The sequence below is a fragment of the Giraffa tippelskirchi genome, chromosome 8 (genome assembly GCF_054371585.1).
Source record: "Giraffa tippelskirchi isolate mGirTip1 chromosome 8, T2T-mGirTip1v1.2.pri, whole genome shotgun sequence".
NCBI lineage: Eukaryota > Metazoa > Chordata > Mammalia > Artiodactyla > Giraffidae > Giraffa > Giraffa tippelskirchi.
Window position 1 is genome coordinate 98,509,777 of NC_137282.1, and position 22,387 is coordinate 98,532,163.

Consider the following 22,387-nt stretch of genomic DNA (forward strand, 5'->3'; position numbering starts at 1 on the left):
GCTAGACCACCAAGTGTGCCCTAGCTTTTTATGGTACATCAGGTCCACTCATCTCCTCTTCACTGCCCCTCCATGCCTCCCCCATATGTACCAGAATGTAAGTACAAGTAAAGAGCTAATTGGATTATCTGGATTCTATTACTGCTTATTCAACAGAAGATGGGGACTAGAGGTCCATTATACAGAAGTGAAATATGTTCTTTTTTGTATTATTATTGGAGTATAATTGCTTTGCAATGTTGTATTAGCGTCTGCTCTATAATGAAGTGGATTAGCTATATGCATACATACATCTCCTCCCTCTTGGACCTCCCCTCCCTTTGCACCCATCACAGAGCACAGAGCTGGGCTTCCTGTGTTTTATAGCAGGTTCCTACTAGCTATGTATTTGACACATGTACTCCAGTATTCATTGCAGCACTATTTATACTAGATAGGACAGGGAAACAATCTAAATGTCCAATAACAGGTGAATAGATAAAGAAGAAGATGTAGTACATATATACAGCAGAATATTAGCCATAAAAAGGAACAAAATTGGGTTATGACGGATGAAGTGTTTGTCATACAGAGTGAAGTAAGACAGAGAAAAACAAATGTCATATATTAACACGTATATGTGGAATCTAGAACAATGGTACAGATGAACCTATTTCCAGGGCAGGAATAGAGGCACAAACATAGAAAATGGACATGTAGAGACAGTATGAGGGTGGGAATGGAAAGGGGAGGATATACTGGGAGATTAGGATTGAAAACTGCTTTTAATTGATGTGGTTTGACTGACAGTTTGTATTCAATAAACTCTTAGTTTTATGACTAAATTCTATTTTTCTTGTCAATGATAATACTTCTGTTAATTTCCTCAGTGGCTCATATCTGAGTATTGGCAAATGCAAACATTACAGCATTAGATCAAGAGCAACAACAGAAGTAACTATTATCCAGAAATTAAGGTAGTTTTAAATGCATTTTGAAGAATTTCAGAGGGAAAAACTACACATATTTTATGCAATTATCCATGTATTCTGTAATTTTCTCCATGTTTCTTCATGACAGCACATGGGCAACCTTCTGTTATACTACTTATTTTATAAGCAGTATTTCCTACTTTTATAAAATACTTGTTTACTCTTTATGATAGTTCAAGTTTATTTTTTATGTATTTATTTCTTTAGCATACTCATGATAATCATTAAAAATTTACCTATGTCTTATTAGTCTTAAAAATTAAGTTGCTACTTGGAATATATTTAACAAACTATGTGACAGGCTTCTGAGCAGAGGCTGCCAGGAACTTCTCTTCTGTCTTATACAAGCTATTTTTTTTTTTTTTTTCAGATGCGGAGTTTAGCCTAGTTCTATAGATTTGAGTCAGTTGCATATTTTCCAAAGAGTCACTTGCATATTTTCTTTATTACATCTCTGACCAATATGAGCTTGTATCTTCTTTCATGCTTAAACTATAACTGAAAAATAAATTTCCATAGTGCCAAGTCATTCATTTGGTCATTGGCTTTGGTCAACAGGTACTTCGGTTTCTTAGTAGTTTTGCCACAATAGTTCACTTTGTTTATGACATTAGCAAGATAATGTTCTCAGAGAAATGATCAAAATGTGTGTGTGCTGTTAAAGAAGTTTAAGTTTAAGGATCTTGGATCTTTCACCTGTAAAAGGGCATAATAATGCCCGTCTTCATTGGACTGAAGAAAGTATCAAATGAGAAGCATGGTGAATAGAATAACTAACTAACCATTTCGGTATTATCTTCCTCCTCACTTTACCAATAAATTAAACAATTATATTTCAACTTAAGGAGCATTTAACGGTTTTCTAAAACATTTCATTCAAATAGATAATCATAAACCTTCACTGGTACTGTTAGTATTTGAAATTTCTAAGGGATTTTCTTAGTAGGAATGCTTCATTAGTACTGTTAAGTATAAAATAATCAAAAGTGATTAACATACATAATACTATCATTTTCTATAAAGTACAGTTGAAATATAGACACCAAACAATCTTCCCAGCATTATCACAAACTAGATAAGAAAGTAGAGGTTTACATATGGCCACATGTGTTGTCAAATGAAGATAAAGGATAACACTTTACATGTAGATGGTTTGTGTAGCGTCACATTGAAGACTGAAACGGTTAGTTATTTATTCTATTCACCCTGCTTCTCAGAGAAACTTCATCTTCCAGGTAGAAAGAATCTTTCCAGGAGTCAGTTAGTATCAAAGGAAAACCCTATTGTTCCAATATAAATACCCAGGGGGAATAAGAAAGCTGATCATGTCAAGTCATTATTTTTCAACAAAATATAGAGTTGCATCATGGTCTGATTAGATTTGTCACTTACATTGAGACTGATCAGATAAAGAAACTCTTGAATAGGTACAGGGAAAACTGAGGTCACCCTTGTAAGTTTGCTTTGGAAAGAAAAGTGCTATTTAAACATGAACTATTATATGGTTTTCATAAGAAGCACAGATACATGTGCGTGCATGCTTAGTCGCTCAGTCATATCCGATTCTTTGTGACCCTTTGCACAGTAGCCCGCCAGGTTCCTCAGTCCATGGGATTCTCCAGGCAAGAATAATGGAGTGGGTTGCCACAGTCTCCTCCAGAGGATCCTTCCGACCCAGAGATCGAACCCACATCTCCCGTGTCTCCTGTATTGCAGGAGGATTTTTTCCCACTAAACCATTGGGGAAGTCCCATCTGGATACACACTGGTATCTAAAAATCAATATGCTATAATTTTAGAAATTATAATATGCAACTACATAAAATAGAGTCCACTAACACACCATGGGCTTGTCCCTGGCTTCCATCTAAAGCCAAACTTTTCCACTTTTGCTGAAGTTGGAAGATATGACTTCCAACCTGGTTCTTCATCCATTCAATACTACATATTATTATCTATGGGGTTTTTCAGCAATTTTCTTTCTAGCATTCTTATTCTCTTTCTCTATGTTTTAGGTTTTTTGCCCATACTGCAGAGCTAGTGGTATCTTAGTTCTTCAACTAGGGATGAACCTGGGCCCTGGCAGTGAAAGCGCTGAAATTTCTGAAACTGCCAGGAAATTTCCTGTTCTCTTTATAATTGCAGTGTGGCTCTTTTAAACTCTCCCCTCTATTCTCAAGCTGCCCCCTCCCTCTTTCCTTTAGTTATCAATGGCTATACTTTCTTTTTAAACTGAAGTACAGCTGATTCAAAATGTTGTACCAATCTCTGCTATATAGCAAAGTGACTCAGTTATACACATAATACTCTTTTTTATACTTTCTACTTGCATGAAAAAGTAGATATCATAAACCATCAATTCTCTAAATATTTCACCCATCCATCTCCAAATTTATATTTCCTCTTTTCACTTTTTTTCATTGTTCTAAAGAATGCAGTACTTGTCTGTACTACTTTTCCAAGGTTAGTCCCTTCACTTGAGTTCATGATCATACATTTGTTAGCAGCTACAACTCCATACTTAACCATGGTGTCCCTCAGCTTACCTGTTCTGAATTAAAAAAAAATAAATTCCCTTGAACTCAATTCTCTCTCAAGCAACTTTAATTCTCTTTTTCCTTTTAACTTACTAACCTTTTAAAGAGATGCTTGCACTTGCTGATATCTCCACTTTCAATTCATTCCTCCACTAATTCTATTTTTCCAATTCTACTACCCCACTAAGATGCTTCTTCCACTGGTCCTCCCAAACTTAGTCATTACAAACAGTAACTGGTTCTTCGAATTTCTCCTGATCCTCTGCAGTGTTATTTCTGCTCTGTCCTTTTCCTTTAACTGTTGTCTAAAAGTTCCTCCTAGAGTTCCAGCCTCATTGTGTAAAAGTCAAATGTCTTATGTTGTCTACTTTCTACCCTGTCCCTGTATCAACATCATTGTTCATTTACAAGTTTGGGGTCAAAACTTTAGCATTCTCTTTGGTTCTCCTTGCCCACTGGTTGTCTCCCTACACACACACACACACACACACACACACAGCCTCTTGCCTAAACTGTCATCCCACCCCAACTCCCTTGACCTGGGCCTCCATGTATTCTATGAATTTCAACATGAACTATTTCCCTGTAATCACTTTACTTTATTCAATCACTCAACAATAGAGTAATCAGAAGCAATAAAAACAAGAATGTGATCACATGATCCCAACTAAACACCTCTGTGATTGTATTCCAGTCTTTCTCTCTCGCCACGTTTTCCTACCCACACCAATCAAACTGTCATTCCTTAATTGAGCCATGATTTTCCTCACCCCACATTATCCAAATGATGCCCTCTTGGCCTGGTTTTCCCTGGTTGGCAAACTCTCCTTCTCCTCTCCTTTTCTCTTGTAGTTTTGTAAATGCCTCAAGGATGGTGCTTATCTCATTTTATGACAAAATCTAAACTGTCAGCCCTCCTGCCCTGCCTCTTCTACCCTATGCAGACTGGAAGTTATGAATACACCATAGTTGCTCAGTAAGTATTTTTATTACTTGTGAATGGATAAACTACCATTTTAAATTTCAAACCTAAGAAAACGAGACAAAAATAACAGAAATAGGACCAATGGGAAAAGGAAGTTGTTTTGTAATGAAGAAGAGTGGACACCATCAATACAATGAATTAATGATGAATATGTACTAATTGGGGCCGCCCAGATGGCTCAGTGGTAAAAGAATCTGCCTGCCAATACAGGAGATGCCGGTTTGATCCCTGGGTTGGGAAGATCCTCTGGAGGAGGAAATGGCAACCTTCTCCAGTATTCTTACCTGGAGAATCCCATGGACAGAGAAGCCTGGTGGTCTACAGTCTATGGCGTTGAAGAGAGTAGGACACAACTAAGCACACATGCACTCATGCAGCGTGTGAGTGTGAAGGGATAGTTGAACCGGGGAGTCTAAATCCCTAGCAGGCAATGAGGTGCTATAGTTCTGGAGCTCAACTGAGGTTTCAGGGCCAGAGATCCTGAGCAGTAAGTCATCTGATGAAAGCTGATAGCTGAACATATACATAAAAGACTTTTCCAAAGCAGAGAGAAAAGGGTCAGTGTCTATATGTTGGAGATAATACGTTAAGGGGTGATAAGCAGAATCAGTGAAGAGGAGGGCTCCGAGCAGGAGGGAAGAGAGCACACAGCAGTGATGGGAGCTAGATTAAATGCACCTTGTATTACCCCTGACAATGGCACCATGACTTCTACTTTATGGGTGACTGATAAATATTATTTGAATTGGGATGATTTTCAGAGGTCAATGTGAATTAAAGATACATCTCAGAATATTAAGGCAACACAACTTATAAGGATATACAGCAAGTAGATGTGGATCTTGGAGTGGGGTTGGAAGAATGTGGAGAGATATAATTATGGAAGAAGTTTCATTGCCAAAAAAGCAGATTAAAAAAGGAGAGTAAATTGGGTAGTTTTTGAAAGATGGTGGAGACAGGTGCACAGAGGTAGGTAATGACATACTTTTACCCGTAGCCTGCAAGGACAACAATTAGGACTTAAAAAATGTTTTTTCACTAATTATTTAACATAAAACCTGTCATTCCATAACATTATTAGTTATTTGAGATTAAGAACCCTGTCTTAGAGTTTTCTTCTATCTCCTGCAATTGTCAAACAAAGACAGTTACACAATGGGAATTTTGTAATTCAGAACCTGAATCAAAGTGATTGTACTTTAGTTGCTCATTCCTAGGGAGAAGAGAGTATCATCATTTTATAACTATTAACAAATGGCAACCAAGAGCCATTTCACTTCTAGAATCTCATGTAGACCTATTGGGATAACCTAATGATCTGTTAGCATACCAAGAATAACACTAGACATTCAGGGACCCTATATATTCCTCTAAGATGTACCACAACCTATCCTGAGCTTTTGAGATGGTGCCATGAGAAGATGCTGTTATTGGATGGATGTCTATATGCAGAAGAGGAAACTGGACATTAACTCTACACAGAGGCAGAGTGATCTTAAATGACAGCAAAGGTACTGAGTAAGAGTTAGGTCCTATTTAGAAGCCTCCAGAAACTAGAAAACTAAAGAACACTACAGCAAACAGGAATGGAATTTGCGGAGAAAATGAGCTAATGATGGTATGTGATCTGTAAACCCACTTATCTATTTTAATTACTTTCCAAGCTGTGCCATGTCTTAAACGATATTCAAGCTTGTCCAATGTTTTCTCTACTTGCCTCCAGTGATTAATATTTCAAAAATGGTTTAATTTAGGCAACGCTCCACAAAAATCTCTCAAATGAGCCAGCAAACCAGTGCTAACATCTGTGCAGTACATCAGTGAAGATGCATTCAAAGAGACATACATGCTAATATCATGGGGACTTGCAAACCGAGTTTAAAGCTTTTCAAAATATTCAAAAAGATTCACATGGTTAGGTAGCTAAATCTCAGTCAGGTCCTACATGAATATAAGCTAACGTTTTCAGTGTAAATGCCTCCATTAAAAATTTAATTCTCACTTTTCCCAGACAATGTCTTCTCTAGGAAAAATAAATGTCCTACCAAGAGTGAGAGCATACACAAATTCAATCCACTGTTTATCTTCAGTTTATATAATTTTGCCCACCATCCTTTTTAAATTAGAGCATGATGCAGTTGAACAAACATCATTGGTTTTATCAGTCTAGAGAGAAATTTACTTGGTTTCCTCTAAGAGTTTTCTTGTCACTTTGCTCAGCCTCATACTTACATGTCACTGGCAATGGAGGAGTTCCGGGACATAGACTTTGGCGAGAGGTCATAATCGCTGTCGGATCGGTACAGGAAGGACTCCCGACGCTGACTGTGGACAAAATTTGCTTGGAGAATCAGCCCAGATCCTGGGCTGGTCATGGGATCCAAGGGACTCCGTCCTGAAGATGTGCCATTGTCCACATCGAAACTGTCAGTAAGGAAGAAAAGGATGACATTGTCGTGAATTGTACGTTGATGTTTTAATAAAGGGAGATTTCATTTTAGGAAGTAACGGTAGGAAAACTAGAAGCTGATTCCTTTTGTTAAAAAAATAGATATAATATCAAAATACACAAAAGAAAGATAACACACTGACTTCATACACTTATCTTCCCAAGCTTTTGAGTATTTCTGCTAACTGACCAGATAAAAGATACCTAGATCTCTCTGAACTCAATTTCAGTTAAAAAGGACCCGCTCTGCAAAGACTGGTTCTCCTTAGAAGTCCTTTTATATAGTAATTCACTAAATATTTGGGTTCAATTTAACAAGTGCTCATGACATGTTTAATATGCTTGTTCCCCCAAAGCTGAGCTTCTCTAGAGTAGCTTCTCCACTCCTACCTACATCTATCGAATCACTAATTTCTGTTGTAGCCACTTCCCTCCATCGCCACTGCCAATATATTAAGTTCAAGATTCTATCAACTCTCACTTATATTATTATAAGAGTTTTAAAACTAGTCTCTTGAATCCATTTTTCACCCTGTATGACTCTCCTTAAACTGTAAACCTGACTATGTAATTCATCAGCTAAAAATCTTTCAGTAGCTCACTGTTGTCCTCAGAATAAAGGTCACATTCCTTGGCTAAACTGACAGAGTCATAGGCATCTGTCCTCAAGGACAATGAACCCTTTTCCCAACCTTGACATGCAACACCCTTCCATCGAGCAGTTCATGTTCCCTTCATATTGAACCATCACCTCCTTGTCTCAGGCTCTCACTACCTAACCTTCTTCTCCTCAGTTACTCGGCACTACAGTCTCTTGCCTAACCATTTCATCCTTGATGACTTAGCCTTCACTTGACATACTAACTTGATACCCCAGAGCTTCATGAGATGCCCTTTCTCTGCACACCCAAGACTCGTTCCCACTCCCCACTGCGGCGTTTATAATGAGCTGGAGATAATTACCATGGGATCTCCATTCCTAGACTGTGAGCTGAGAATGAAGATTCTAGGTGTTCTAAGTACTCACATGGCACTTCAGAAAAGGGGTTTGAACTAGTGATCAAATGAATGAAAGGCACGATGCTCAGCAATATAGATTTTAGAGTTTGGGGAGAAGAGAACTACAGATGCCATTCTTGATATCACAAACTTTATAACGGAGATAAACTTTCTACAGAGTTTTTCTAGTCAAACATCAACCAGTATTAAAATGGAGTCAACTCTTGTGTGTTCCTATAAGAAGAGGGTGTTAGCTCACGACAGCCCAGCAAGTATGTGGTTAAAAAACTTGTTAAATGAGTAAATGAATGAATGAATTCAAGTTCAGCTGTTATCAATGTTTTCCCCATTAGAATCTTGATCTAAACTATCAACTAGTTAATTTTTAAATATTCTTTTGCTACTGGAGTGATTAATAATAGTATTATGACCCAAAGACTGAAGGCCAAAGTGGAAGAATTATCCAGATGCTTGATGTTTCATGAATCACCTATGATTCTATGACCAAATGAGAACACTGACTCCAAATCAATCCATCTAGTAGAAAACACACACACACACACACACACACACACACACACACACACACACACACACACACACACACACACACACACACACACACAAAGGAAAACCTCAAACTCTAGCTTAGCCAGTCACAAACATGCTTTTCAATTCAAAATTTTCTTAGGATGTTGTCACTTTACAGACGCATTTATTTGGTCCTTAAAAGACACTGAGAGATTATCTTCTTGAACAGATTCATTTTGTAGACGAGGATACCAGCTCCTAGAAAGGTTAACTGACCACAGTTACTGAGCTAACTGGATTATCTTCTAGTCCTGAAGTTCTCCCAGCTGTAATGCATAATCGTGTAAACCACAAATATGTGTTAGCAATGAAAAAAAAGTGAAAGTCACTCAGTCGTGTCCGACTCTTCGCGACCACATGGAATAGTCCATGGAATTCTCCAGGCCAGAATACTGGAGTGGGTAGCCTATCTGTTCTCCAGGAGGTCTTCCCAACCCAGGAATCGAACCCAGGTCTCCTGCATTGCAGGTGGATTTTTCACCAGCTGAGCTACTAGGGAAATCCTAGGTGACATCCAAAAATGGACATCTGTTGCACGTGGACAGACACTTCACGCAGCTGGGATTTTTAGCAATCCTGAGGAAGGCCAGAGGAAAAGGATTTCTAGTTATTAAAGAGACTTATACAGGATCTCTGGCAAGTTCTTCTTGGATATGCTTAACTCAACAAGCATTTATTAAATACCTACCGTGAGCACCCTGAGTTATAAAAATAAAGGCGATGAGATTAATCCAGGCAGGGATATCTAAGAAATCTTCAGGGAAGAATGGTATTTAAAGAGGGATTTTGAAGGCATTCAGTATACAGTTGTAAGACAAGAGAGACCTCTGTTTCGGGAGAGGATAAGGGGTGATTTCTGCTCTAAGGAGATAGTCACGGCAGCTCTTCAGCATGAGGAGGTTTTAATGTGAACACATAAAACAAATGTTTACACTGATTTCCCTTCACTATCAAAATGTGCTTACTGTTTTAAAAAATAAAAGGTAAGTACCCTTTTCACACCATGCAGACACAGGAGTATAAGAGAGCTATAGGAGCATGGTTTGTGGTTCAGTTTTTCTCAGTTCACCTGAGGAAATACCAATATTACTCCCAAATCAGTAATTTGCATTGTTTTATTATTATAATGTTTCCAATTAAATCAAGCAAGTCTTGATTAAAAAAAAAAAATTCTCCACTATCAGTTTTATAACAAATACTGCTAAGTATCTTTAAAATTTTAACCTTTATTTTGCAGTTATATTACCTATTAACACCAAACATTTATTAATAGGTCATAAAACACTTGATAAAGGATAGTCCATGGGCTTTGATAGTTTTCTTTGCAGGTTGTAGTATAACAACCTTTCCACTAGAGGGAGATCATTTTCTTGAGGAAAATCTATTATAAATAAACTTAAAAGTCAAAACTATTTCTTAAAGATTCATGAAAACAACCTCTTAAATATTTTTCAAAAAAAATATCACATAGGTCCATAGGGAGTGATTACCAAATATCGATAAAAACACATTAGCCTAAGAAATATTAATATTAGCTTTACAGATTAAAAATGACCTAAAAATGGTCACTGTTAGTAGGCATTCACTCTTACTTTTAAAAAATGAGCTCTTTTGTAAATATTAGAACTGAGGATCTTCTCTTGGAAGATATTAGGTTGAAAACACAACAAGGCAGTAATTCACTCAGTGGATAGCAAATTAACTGAGACTTTATTTAGGCTGAAAATATGGATGCTTTCAAATAAGCTACTGATTTTTGAAATGTAACTTTATAAACAATGTCATGGTATTATTAATAAAACAAGTAGGAGATGAGGGGTAACCCTAACCTTAGATGTTGGTAGGAAAGAGGTCAGCTGTGAACTTGCCAAATACATTCTTTGGCAAACACTTTAATATAATGAATCCTCCTTTGACTCACTGCCAACTAGATGGAGTCCAAGGATAAGAATGGACTGCAAGGAGATCCAGCCAGTCCGTCCTAAAGGAAATCAGTCCTGAATATTCATTGGAAGGACTGATGCTGAAGCTGCAACTCCAATACTTCGGCCACCTGATGCGAAGAGCTGACTCATGTGAAAAGACTCTGATGCTGGGAAAGATTGAGGGCAGAAGGAGAAGGGGATGACAGAGGATGAGATGGTTGGATGGCATCACCAACTCAATGGACATGAGTTTGGGTAAACTCCGGGAGTTGGTGATGGACAGGGAGGCCTGGCGTGCTGTGGTTCGTGGGGTCGCAAACAGTCGGACACGACTGAGTGACTGAACTGAACTGAAGGATAAGATTAGCAGAAGTTTTGGAAAGTAAGTACAGAGGTAGGGAGAGTGAGAATATCTGAGTATAATGATGATGGTGAGAATAATAATCACAATGATGATAATAAAACATCTAGAACACTATCCAGGAATTGTGCTGTGTTATATATATGGTATCTCATTAAATCCCCACAATAACCCTTTGAAGTGGGCACTATATTTTCCATTTGACCAATGAGGAATCTCCATCACAAAGAGCTGACTCTATGTTAAGTGACATGTTCAAGGCCGTACAGTTTGTAAGTGGGTTTTAAACTCAAGCTATCTGATTTCAAGACCTGGGAGAATGGCTCTATGTTTATGTCTCTATTGCAAAGCCTCCTGTTATTTGTTACAAAAATAGAAAAAAAAAAAAAAAAAGCTTCCTAACCTTGGCAGAATTTCAAATGTTAACTCACTGAAAGTAACATTCTGATCAATTTATGGATCAAGCATGCCAAGGCTAATTCTGGGGCTTCGTCTTTATACGACCCTGTTTTGGAATTTGCCAGATCCTTACTTTTCCAGTTATGAACACAATGGTAAGGTGCAAAAGAGTCTCTGTTACAACCCATGTGGTAGGTTTCTTTCCAGAGCCTAAGAGCTCATTTGGAACAGGGAGGGTTGGTGAGTCTGCAGAAGGTAGAGGGGTGGTAAAGAGTACTGGCCCCGCCAGCCTGCTGCAATTAGAACTGCTGAAGGCTGTGTGCACTGGGCATTCCTCATGACCATTCACGCCACTCAGGACCCTTTCTGTGAAACTCGACAACAACACAACAACAAAAAAAAAACAAAGAGAAAACAAGCAAACTGACCAACCAACCAAACTGCTCCCCACCTCTCTACATTGTTCCGAATCAGCACAATTACTAGACTACATGTCCTGATCCACCTTCCATTTGGCCTCCTTCACAATTCCCACATTTTGTGTTTCCTGACCTTGCAATCATCGGTCCACTCAGGGTTATTTCTCTTTTTATGCCTGATTTTAGACCCTGGTCCTCTGGTTTATGCATTTTGCATCTCTTCTTGCCCATAACGTGGAGTCTCTCGTGAATCATGGCTCTGCTGTTTTCATGGATGAACAGCTCATCTCATGTTGCCTGGCCATCAGGACCTTATACTGGACACTGATCCCCAGCATGCAGCTGGATGGAGGTGAGACACATGAGGAGTCCAGTGGGGCCCTAATGTAAAGATGCCCCGTTATCAAAGCATCTCTGAAGAGCTCCAACAGGGAAGACCCTGGAGAGAACCCAGTAGCTGCTGAACGCTGGAGGGAACCCTGAAAGCCTCCATTCATGTCAGGAACATCTCAGAGCTGCTTCTGTCGCTTTGTATTAACAACAGGGGTGCACTGACAACAGAGATCTTCCCACTGGGAGGTGGGGAGATACCAAAAATATTCCAGGGCACTCACTTGGGAATTAGAAAACATGGTCTAAATTTCAAATCATGGTTCTACCACTTTTCTAGTTGTATGCTCTTAGGCAGTTACTGTACTAAGCCTCCACTTCCTGATAAGGATAATTACAGCATCTAGTTTTAGGGCCCTATATAATGTTTAGAAAGCATTTAGCACACTGCCTGGCAGCTAGCACCTTTCCAATATATAGGATCTATTGTTATTTTAACTGTTATTACTCTTTTGCTTTGAGGGGGACTTTCCATCTAGATTGTTCCTGAGCATGCTGCCTTGGGAAGAACCTACTGGGGAGGGTGGAGTGGGAGAGAGAGGGAACTGAGGGCTGGTCAGCCAAACCACTGGAATCGACCTTGGCAATCAATGCGGTGACAGGTGCTGGAGCCAGACTGCTCTCACAACTTGAGTTGCTTTTACAACTTAGCTGTGTGTCTCCACCCCGCTCTGTAATTCCAGTGTGATAACATCCGGGGAGAGGGTGGAGACTGTTGATTTTTCTTTAGATATTCCTCACTGAGGAGAAAGAACAATTTCCTGCTAGGAACGTGGAAGGCGTGGAAATCCCAACATCCTGGGTGGGGCTCCAGGCAAAAAGAATAAGCAGGAACAGTCCTTCAGATACCAGGCCACTGGGTGTAGCTTGGTACCTATACTCGCTGCACGATTACACTGCTGTTTATGTTCCTATATCTGACTCTTCTGCAGATGGTAGCCCATGCCATTGGCTCTATGATGGAATCCATTTTGGTGCTTTACCACTCAGGATGAGGGGGCTGATTTGCCCCAAAGCTTAATGAAATGTAAGCTGAGTTGGATAATTATTTTAAAATATATTTTTTCTCTCTATAATAAGTGTTTTACCCACTGTTATCAATACTACAAGGCTATGAAACCTGTTTCTAATCAACACCAGTGATATTTTCCATTCAGGAATTCCCTGCAGATCGAACACCTTCTCTGGAGTAAAGAAAACACTGCTTCTTCCAATTCCCTACCTTAATATTTACTTTGCTAGGGTTATCTACAGAGATGAGATTATAGAAAACAGCATTTTACAGAGAGGTGTATGAATGGCGATCTTCCTCAAATCAATCCCAAAACTTCATTTCAAATTTGCACAGGACATCATGAGAGCGCATGGTGTTTAGGACGTTAGTAAATTAGAAAGTAAGTGACACTGTGCACATTACCTTGCATAACATGTATATTTGCATGAAGGATGTGTAACTTTACCCTTTGTTTTCACAGATCATTTTTTTTATAAACAAAAGCCTGACACAAAGGGGAAAGCTGTAAGCTTCTTTATGGGTAAAAATATCAAATGATCTCAGGGAACACAGTATTTGTTTCTGACATGCCCATGACACTCCTGAGTCACAGAGGCCAATAAAGAGAGTCAAGTTGAAAACGATGGCGTGAGTTTAATGTTTGGGTTGGAGGCCAAAAGGGACAAGCTGGACTTGCTTTGTAAGTTTTTGCCAAATGGGATGGCAAAAGGCCGATTTTTCTAAAAGACTGAATCTAAAATTTAAAAAGCTCAAACTCAGAATTATTTTACTTGAGGTTTATAGATGATTCTTTTAAAATTATTGAAGTATAGTCGATTTATGATGCTGTGTTAATTTCTGATGTACAGCAAAGTGATGCAGTTATACATTTTTAATATTCTTTTTCATGATAGTTTATCACGGCATACCAAATATAGTACTCTGTGCTATACAATAAGACCTGTTGTTTATCCACTTTATATATAAAGGTTTACAATTGTTAACCCCAACCTCCCACTCCATCCCTCCCTCAAACCACCCCCTCTCCACAGCAACCACCGGTCTGTGTCTATGACTCTGTTTAATAGATGTGTGCGTGCATGCTAAGTTGCTTCAGTCATGTCCGACTCTTTGCGATCCTATGGACTATAGCCCGCTGGGCTCCTCTGTCCATGGGATTCTCCAGGCAGGAATACTGGAGTGGGTTGCCATGCTCTCCTCCTGGGGATCTTCCTGACCCAGAGATCAAACCTGCGTCTCATGTCTCCTGCATTGGCAGGCAGGTTCTTTATTACTAGCACCATCTGGGAAGCCCCTGGTTCCTAGATAGGTTCATTTAAATTTGTGTCATATTTTAGAATCCACATATAAGTGATATCATATGGTATTTGTCTTTCTCTTTGTGACCTGTTTCACTCAGTAGGCTAATCTCAGCCTCTTCTATCCCTGGTTGTTCCTTGAACACATGTGTGCGCTCCCTCCCCAGAGCCTTGGCATTGGCCAGAATATTCTTGACCCAGGTATCAGTCCAACGCCACCTTCATGATGAGATATTCCCAGACTACTCTATTGAAAATTGCCACTCTAATCTAGCCTCTCCTAGCCTCCCAGTGAAAGAAACTTGTATATCATTGAAGGAAATGTTCGTTGGTATGGTCACTATGAAAAGCAGTATGGAGGTTCCTCAAGAAATTAAGAATAGAACTCCCATATGAATCAGCAATTCCAATTCTGGGTATATAATATCCAAAGGAAATAAAACCACTATCTTGAAGAGGTATCTGTACCCACATGTTCACTGCTGCACTATTTACAATAGTCAAGAAATGGAAACAGCCTAAGAGTCCAGTGACTGATGAATAGATAAAGAAACACACACACATATATGGAATGAATATTATTCAGCTATAAAAAAGAGAAACAAATTCTGCTGCTTGTAATAACGTGGATGAACCTTGAGGGCAATCACAATAAGTTAATAAGTCAGAAAGAGAAAGACAAATACTGTAGATCTGATTTATATGCATAAACTAAAAGAAACCCACAGACAACAGAGAATAGATTAGTGGTTGTTGGGGGCTGGGAGAAGGGGTAAGAGAAATGGGTAATGGCGGTTAAAGGGTAGAAACTTTTAGCAGAAGATGAATAAGTTCAGGGATATAATGTACAACACTGTGACTATAGTTAATACAGTATAGAATTTATAAATTGCTAAGAGTATATTTTTAAAGTTCTCATCACACACACAGATGTCACTATTTGAGGTGATAGATGTGTTAAAACCTTATTGTGGTAATCATTTTGCAATATATACAATACAAAATCACTACTTGTACACCTTAAACTTACATAATGTCACATGTCAATGATATCTCAATAAAGCTGTGAAAAAATAAAGGGGCCATAAAAAAAAATAGGCTTTGCCACCATTTAACAGAATCTGTCTTGAACATCTTCCTGTCTGCCCTCCAGTCAGCCATGGAGTCAGGGGTAGGAACCTGGTTTTGTGGCACTTTGAGAGTCTGTTTTGAGAAAAATAATGTCCCCCAAGTTCTTACTTTTGCAAATTTTACAAAATCTGTAACTATGTGCAGTGGTCATTAAGCCTCTCTTCTAGAATTCAGAATGGGGCCCAACCACTGAAGGGCTCCAAGCTTGATCTTCACTAGTTTCCCTCTGCATTGGAGGTGATAATAGAATGAGAAAGGACAGGGGAACAACGGAATGACTGAAAATGGGAATGTTGCATCATATGTTTTTCCTAAAAGGTATATTAATATTAAGGCTAGTTTTTTTCCTAATTCTTTTTTTTTCTTTATTTTTTTGATAAACAAAAAGTTTCCAAAGCGTACTCATACTTTTCATAACTTTGCTTGCTATATGCTTATGCTTCTTCTTCCGGATGAGTGATCCCACCAGGTAGGATGCTAGAATCAGTTTGAAGGTCTGAGAAGGATCTATTTTAAACCATATGTCTCTACAAAGATCATGATTTTTCTCTTTGAGAAGTGGGCTTTAAAATGTGGTTCTCAATATCATTTCTGGCTATTCACATATTTAGACTTATTAAGAATTAATTTTCAAATGGCTTAACTGGATGAATAATAATGACCATATATTAATAAGTCCTTTGTGAAAGTATCATTAAATATCATATATTAAGTAGATTAAATGTCTAGATAAGTCTATAATAACTGAAAACAAAAACTGTAATAGTTCTACCAAAATTCCCTTTAAAAATATAACACAAATCTGACTCTTTGCCACTATTGAATACGAAAATTTATATACCATGTTTTTCTCTGAGTCTGGACTCTCCCTCAAACAGGTCAGGAAACAATTAACCAAGCCATACTATTAAATCTATTTTGGAGAAGTGATATCACTCAGTTTCCGACCTCAATGATCCAAACAGATGGGTTTTTCCAATTTAATGAAAGTGGAAGAGAACAGGGCAGGGCTTCAGAGAGCCATGTGGCCTGAATTAGATACCATTTCTTCAATTTTACCATGGTAGAGCAATTGTAAGAATGTTATGATGGTTATACATGATCAGTGCTTTCACAATTCTTTAAAATATATCACAGAGAATAAAGACACAGATGTAAATGTCCACACCAAACAGCCTATGTTTCAGTGTGCTATGAACCTACTAATATTTGCTTTCCTTTGTGATTTCTTATATGAGGTGAATTATACGAGCTTGCAAATGATCCTTCAAATGTTTTAAGACATTGGGATGGACTGCCAAACAGCTGTGGGACTGATCCACTCCAACAATGATTTTGAAGAGTAAAGATATTTTTTTTTTTTATATTTCCTTGAAATGGTTTTATATGTAATCCTGACTAAAGACAACACAATGTTGGAAAAACATAGAATTCAATAATCAAAGCCATGAATATAGCAAATTATGCTTGCCATCTGCCAAATTCCATTCTCTGCTTGTTCCTAGGCAGACAAGAAATCCTCATTTCTAGGCTTCTTCTGCAATTAGATTTGGTCATGTGAGGGATAGATATGACCAGAAATCTCACATGCCACTTCCAGGACTGGCTCAGAATTCCTCCCGAGCACCTGGCTATGGGTCGTTCTTTTTGCTTCTCCTAGTTGGATGCTGAAGGTTCTGCAGCCACAAAGGATGGTAGGAACACAAATGAAAGGATCCTGGTCCCCAAATGACAGCAAGGAAGAGAGCTGCCCTGTCTTCCTACACACCACCCTAGATAGTTACTTGGTGAAACATGAACTGACTTACAAAACAAAAAGGTGCCCCACTGAGGCCCAAGTAAAACTCTACCTCTTTAAATTCTACTGTCTTCATACTTGGTTGAGATTTTTCTCTTTAACACTCCTTGGTTGTGCTTATTTTCATGAAGACATTTCTTATCATCTAGTGCTGAAGAAGTGTTGGAGAATACGTTTAAAGCCACTACACACAGTGGTGGTTGTTCTATAAAGAGGGAAGGTCTGGTTCTTTTTTGCACTGATGACAATCAGGAAAGCTAGAGAGGATGAGCTGAACATGAGTCTGTCTGTGGATCAGAGACAAGGAGTTGCCTTCTCCAGGGATTTGTATCCATGCCACTGGAGTCAGTGAGGTCTTAGAAACACGGCATCAAACTAGGCTTGTTTTGCCTTGAATGGGACTCCAGATCAAACTGACATTCTGAATGTATACTTTTCTAGGAGTATATGGACCAGAGTCTAAAAAAAAGTTCTAGAAATCTTTCATAACTTACCCAAATGTAGACTAGAACCACTCATCACTGTTCCCTAGTTCATTTGCAATGGAATCAGAGCCAAGTTGGTTTTTTGTACTCGGAATGATATAGGTTGATGCAGATGCCTAGTGCCATCCTTCCTGTTCTAAACTCGGAAACTATATGCCCTTCTAGAGCCAGATAGTCTTCTCTAGGAGGAGAAAAGAAAGTTACCTGGGACATTCTCTGGGCTGTATGGCCTCTAACAAAATGGAGTGTTGTCTAGTTTGGGCTTCCCTTCGCTGAATATCAAGGTATTTTTGCTATGAAAAATATTTCACTGTTACCCTAGAGATCAAACTCAAATGATCAAATCTGGTCAAAATTAAAATTTAATGATCAGCAAAGTATATGAATATGTTTGGGTTTTTTTCCTTCCAACATAAGTTTAAACATCTGACATCTATTCTTTTTTATAGCTTAATGTATAAAAAATTATAGAATTTATTTTATAAGATATCTGTTCTGTAAAGGCAAACACGTTTTAAATTAGATTATGTACCAGTGGTACTGATTTTGTACAGGACAGGCTGGAGATTCCCTGGTGACTCACACAGTAAAGAATCGGCCTGCAATGCAGGAGACCTAGGTTCAATCCCTAGGTCAGGAAGATCCCCTGGAGAAGGCAATGGCTACCTACTCCAACATTCTTTCCTAGAAAATTCCATGGATAGAGAAGCCTGTGGGCTATATAGTCCATGGAGTCACAAAGAGTTGGACACGACTGAGTGTCTAACACTTTCACTTTCAGACTGGAGATTAAGGTTTATTTACATATTTATACTATGGTGATACAATGTAGTACTAAAATTTTACATGCCAGGAATCAAAACAAGTACAGTTCCTATTAGGAAATAATGTATCTGAGGATTCTGGCATGACCATCTATAGCCAGTTAGAGAAATTTTTGCTAGATTGAAAGTCTGTGCCATTACAAATGGCCTTGTTTACACTGTACTTAAGATATCGCCACATCCTGAAGGTGATGAAGTAGGTACAGAAACAATTCTATTGTTTCTGCAAATATTCATCAAGCACCTAATATTGCCAGGTACCACTGGGGGCTTCCTTGGTGGCTCAGACTGTAAAGAATCTGCCTACATTGCAGGAGACATAGGTTCGATCCCTGGGTTGGGAAGATCCTCTGGAGAAGAGAAGTATTCTTGCCTGGAGAATTCCACGGACAGAGAAGCCTGGCAGGCTACAGTCGATGGGGTCCCAAAGAGTTGGACACAACTGAGCCACTAACACTTTTACTTCTTTTCACTTTACTGGGAAGAAATGGAGTGCATTGAGAAGACACAAGTACTATAGTGGTTGCACTGAATTTCTACTCCTAAATTAAAATAAGACTTTTTTCCCTTCAAGACAACCAAATTCCTGGTGATACTGTTCATAAATCTTATTGACGTGCCAAGTCCATAGTTGAGAAAAATGCATGGCTGTCACTGCTGACCTCCTTTGCTTTGTTTTTCTGAGGTCCTTTGCTATGTTTTTAAATTTTTTTTAAAAGTCGGATTTTACTTCTTTAGCTATAAAAATTCCTTTCATTTTCATGCAGTGATAGATCTCAAATATTTATATATAATCACCTGATTGTGCCAACTGGCCTCTTTTCTGGATGGATTCTATTCAATTTTGTGTGTTGTCCTTTTTTCATTTTTGTAGAATTTATTTTGTTAATCTTGTCTCCCATTTTGGATTATTTCCCATCTATACTCCTTTCAAAAAATGACTTATGCTTTTTAAACGAGGAGTCCAAAATGGTACACGAAGCTCTAAGTACAGTGCAAACAAGGCCATTTGTAATGGCACAGACTTTCAATCTAGCAAAAATTTCTCTAACTGGCTATAGATGGTCATGCCAGAATCCTCAGATACATTATTTCCTAATAGGAACTGTACTTGTTTTGATTCCTGGCATGTAAAATTTTAGTACTACATTGTATCACCATAGTATAAATATGTAAATAAACCTTAATCTCCAGTTTGAAAGTGAAAGTGTTAGACACTCAGTCGTGTCCAACTCTTTGTGATTCCATGGACTACATAGCCCACAGGCTTCTCTATCCATGGAATTTTCTAGGAAAGAATGTTGGAGTAGGTAGCCATTGCCTTCTCCAGGGGATCTTCCTGACCTAGGGATTGAACCTAGGTCTCCTGCATTGCAGGCAGATTCTTTACTGTGTGAGTCACCAGGGAATCTCCAGCCTGTCCTGTACAAAATCAGTACCACTGGTAGATAACCTATTTAAAACGTGTTTGCCTTTACAGAACAGATATCTTATAAAATAAATTCTATAATTTTTTATACATTAAGCTATAAAAAAGAATAGATGTCAGATGTTTAAACTTACGTTGGAAGGAAAAAAACCAAACGTATTCATATACTTTGCTGATCTTTAAATTTTAATTTTTACCAGACTTAAAAAAAAAAGGCCAAGAAATGCAGATACTTCTTGAAATCAAAGTCCGAGTTTTTGAAAGCATTCATTCAGTTGTGTTTTTTTTTTCCCCTCTAACTTTAAAACTTAAAAAAAAAAAATCTTAAAATGTGATTTTACCCTTCTTTTTCTTTTCCTACAAAGTTTAGACCTAGAAATTAAATTTGACACGAGGAAAAAATCCAAACCACATGCATGCTTATTCTGTTCTTGGCTTCCTTGTACACAGCTGTCCTTTAAACTTGCAATGTAATTACGAGTTTGAATACTATGTTTGCCACTAATCCCACTAACGCACTTGGCCCTTCAGGCCACATGGAAATAATCTCTCTGGATGCCATGGGTGCTTTAGCCATTTGCCTTGTCCCTGAGCTCCATCTGTGCTTCTTGATGAGCTGGACTACGATGACCCTTCCTGGGGAAAGAGAAGAATTTCTCCCAAAGGCCCCTCCTTCCTGTGCCTCTCCCTCCTGGCCCCACACTGCTTCTAAAGCCCTTCCATGGTCACAGTTCAATGAAATTCACAGCGTGACCCTGGGCAATGGCAGCGGTGGGGAGGGCGAGGAGGCTCATCCTCATTTACAAAAAGAAACCAAGACTCAGGAAGGAGGGCAATGGTTCATCCACAGTCTCACTGATTTAAGTGACTGAATTGTGACTCAAACCAAAATCTTCTGGACTGAACCACTGGATTAGTTTTAACTTCACAAAGGCTGAAACAGAAACACATTCTTACTTTAATGTGCCCTGTTAGAACTCACTTTGAGATATCATCTAGCTGCTTTGAGCATAATGTTCAAAATCTTTGCATAGAACATGACATTTTGCTGACATGAAAGGATGTGTTTACGTATCTCTAAATACAAAAGTATGACAAAACTTGAAAGGAATTAAAATATGGGTCCTCCACTTTGTTAACTTTGCTAATCACCCTGACCACACTGTAATGCCTTAAATGTTTGGTAAATGTTTAATAATACTTGGGAAAGATGTAGCAAACCACCTTGAGGTTAAAGTTAAAAACAATACAGACTAGTTTTACGAGACAAAGAGGTTCCAAATTCATACTGAAAGAGTAGATGACAAGAAAGAAATGTACTTTTCTCCAGCAAAAAGCTAACAACTGACCTTGGGCTCCAGTACTGGGTTGGGAATTGCGAACCTCGATTTTGAGTTCTAACTCTGCTACTGATTAGTTTTGACACTGGCAAACCTCTAGACTTTTCTGGGATTTTACCAATAAAATAAAGAGATTTAAGGGGACAGCAAAGGGAGTCAGCCCTACATACACATGTATCCATTTTCTCCCAAACTCCCCTCCCATCCAGGCTGCTCTTAATCAGCTATATTTCAATACAAAATAAAAAGTCTAATAAATAAAATTAAGAGATTGACTACCAATCATTCCCAATTACTGCTCTGCATATCACTTTGGAAAGACTTCTAAAACTACAGATTCTCAGGCCTCTTTCTGGATACCCTGAGCCAGTAATCTAGGATTGGACCCAGGAATATTTCTTTTTAAAATGGTGTTCAGGTAATTTGATGTCTTGGCAAGTTAGGAAGACTAGATCTGTCTCCAAGATCTCTTTCAGCTTTAACATTTCTGATTTCAAATGCATGGCACTGAACTCAGCTCATAAATCTGGACTCCACCCTCTAGCGAAGCAGAGCATCTTAGAGCCAGTGCTATTTTCAATGCAGCTGTCACAGCTGCTTCCTAGGTGGTGGCCTGCCCACTGGTCTGCCGTGTTACTCCATCTTCTACACTGTTGTGGGCATTTTGTGTGTAGATGAATGGAAGCAAGAAAGAAGGGGAAAAAGGAAGAGGGGAAGAGGAAGAAAGACGGAGGGAAAAACGGCAACCGGAGATAACTTGATGTGGTGGGAAACTGAGATGTTTGTTACTTCCTTGAATAACCACTCTCGCCTACAACACTAGACTAAAATTCTTTATCATGACATTTGAATTAAAGTCTTGTCCCAGCTCCCTCCCCAACTTCATCTCTGGCCCCTCCAAAGTTACTTTTGCCCCTGCTGTTCTCAATATACAGAGTATATTTTACAGATGATAAAGTTTTATGGGAGCCCCACCTATTGCTACCTATGAAATCTATTTTGTTCTTTAAAGCTCCACATGGATGAACCAATGTCTAATAT

The 22,387-nt window shown here is 38.6% G+C and overlaps 1 protein-coding gene across 7 annotated transcripts in view; it reads right to left on the reverse strand.

Moving 5' to 3' along the window:
* The window catches only part of PDE4D (phosphodiesterase 4D), a 1,572,405-nt gene that overhangs the window by 224,445 nt on the left and 1,325,573 nt on the right, over positions 1-22,387 (reverse strand). For all 7 annotated transcript variants that reach the window (XM_081524288.1, XM_081524289.1, XM_081524290.1 and 4 more), the window contains one exon: positions 6,726-6,917. In XM_081524288.1, coding sequence (XP_081380414.1) covers positions 6,726-6,917 — 192 coding nt within the window. The remainder of the gene's footprint in view (positions 1-6,725; positions 6,918-22,387) is intronic.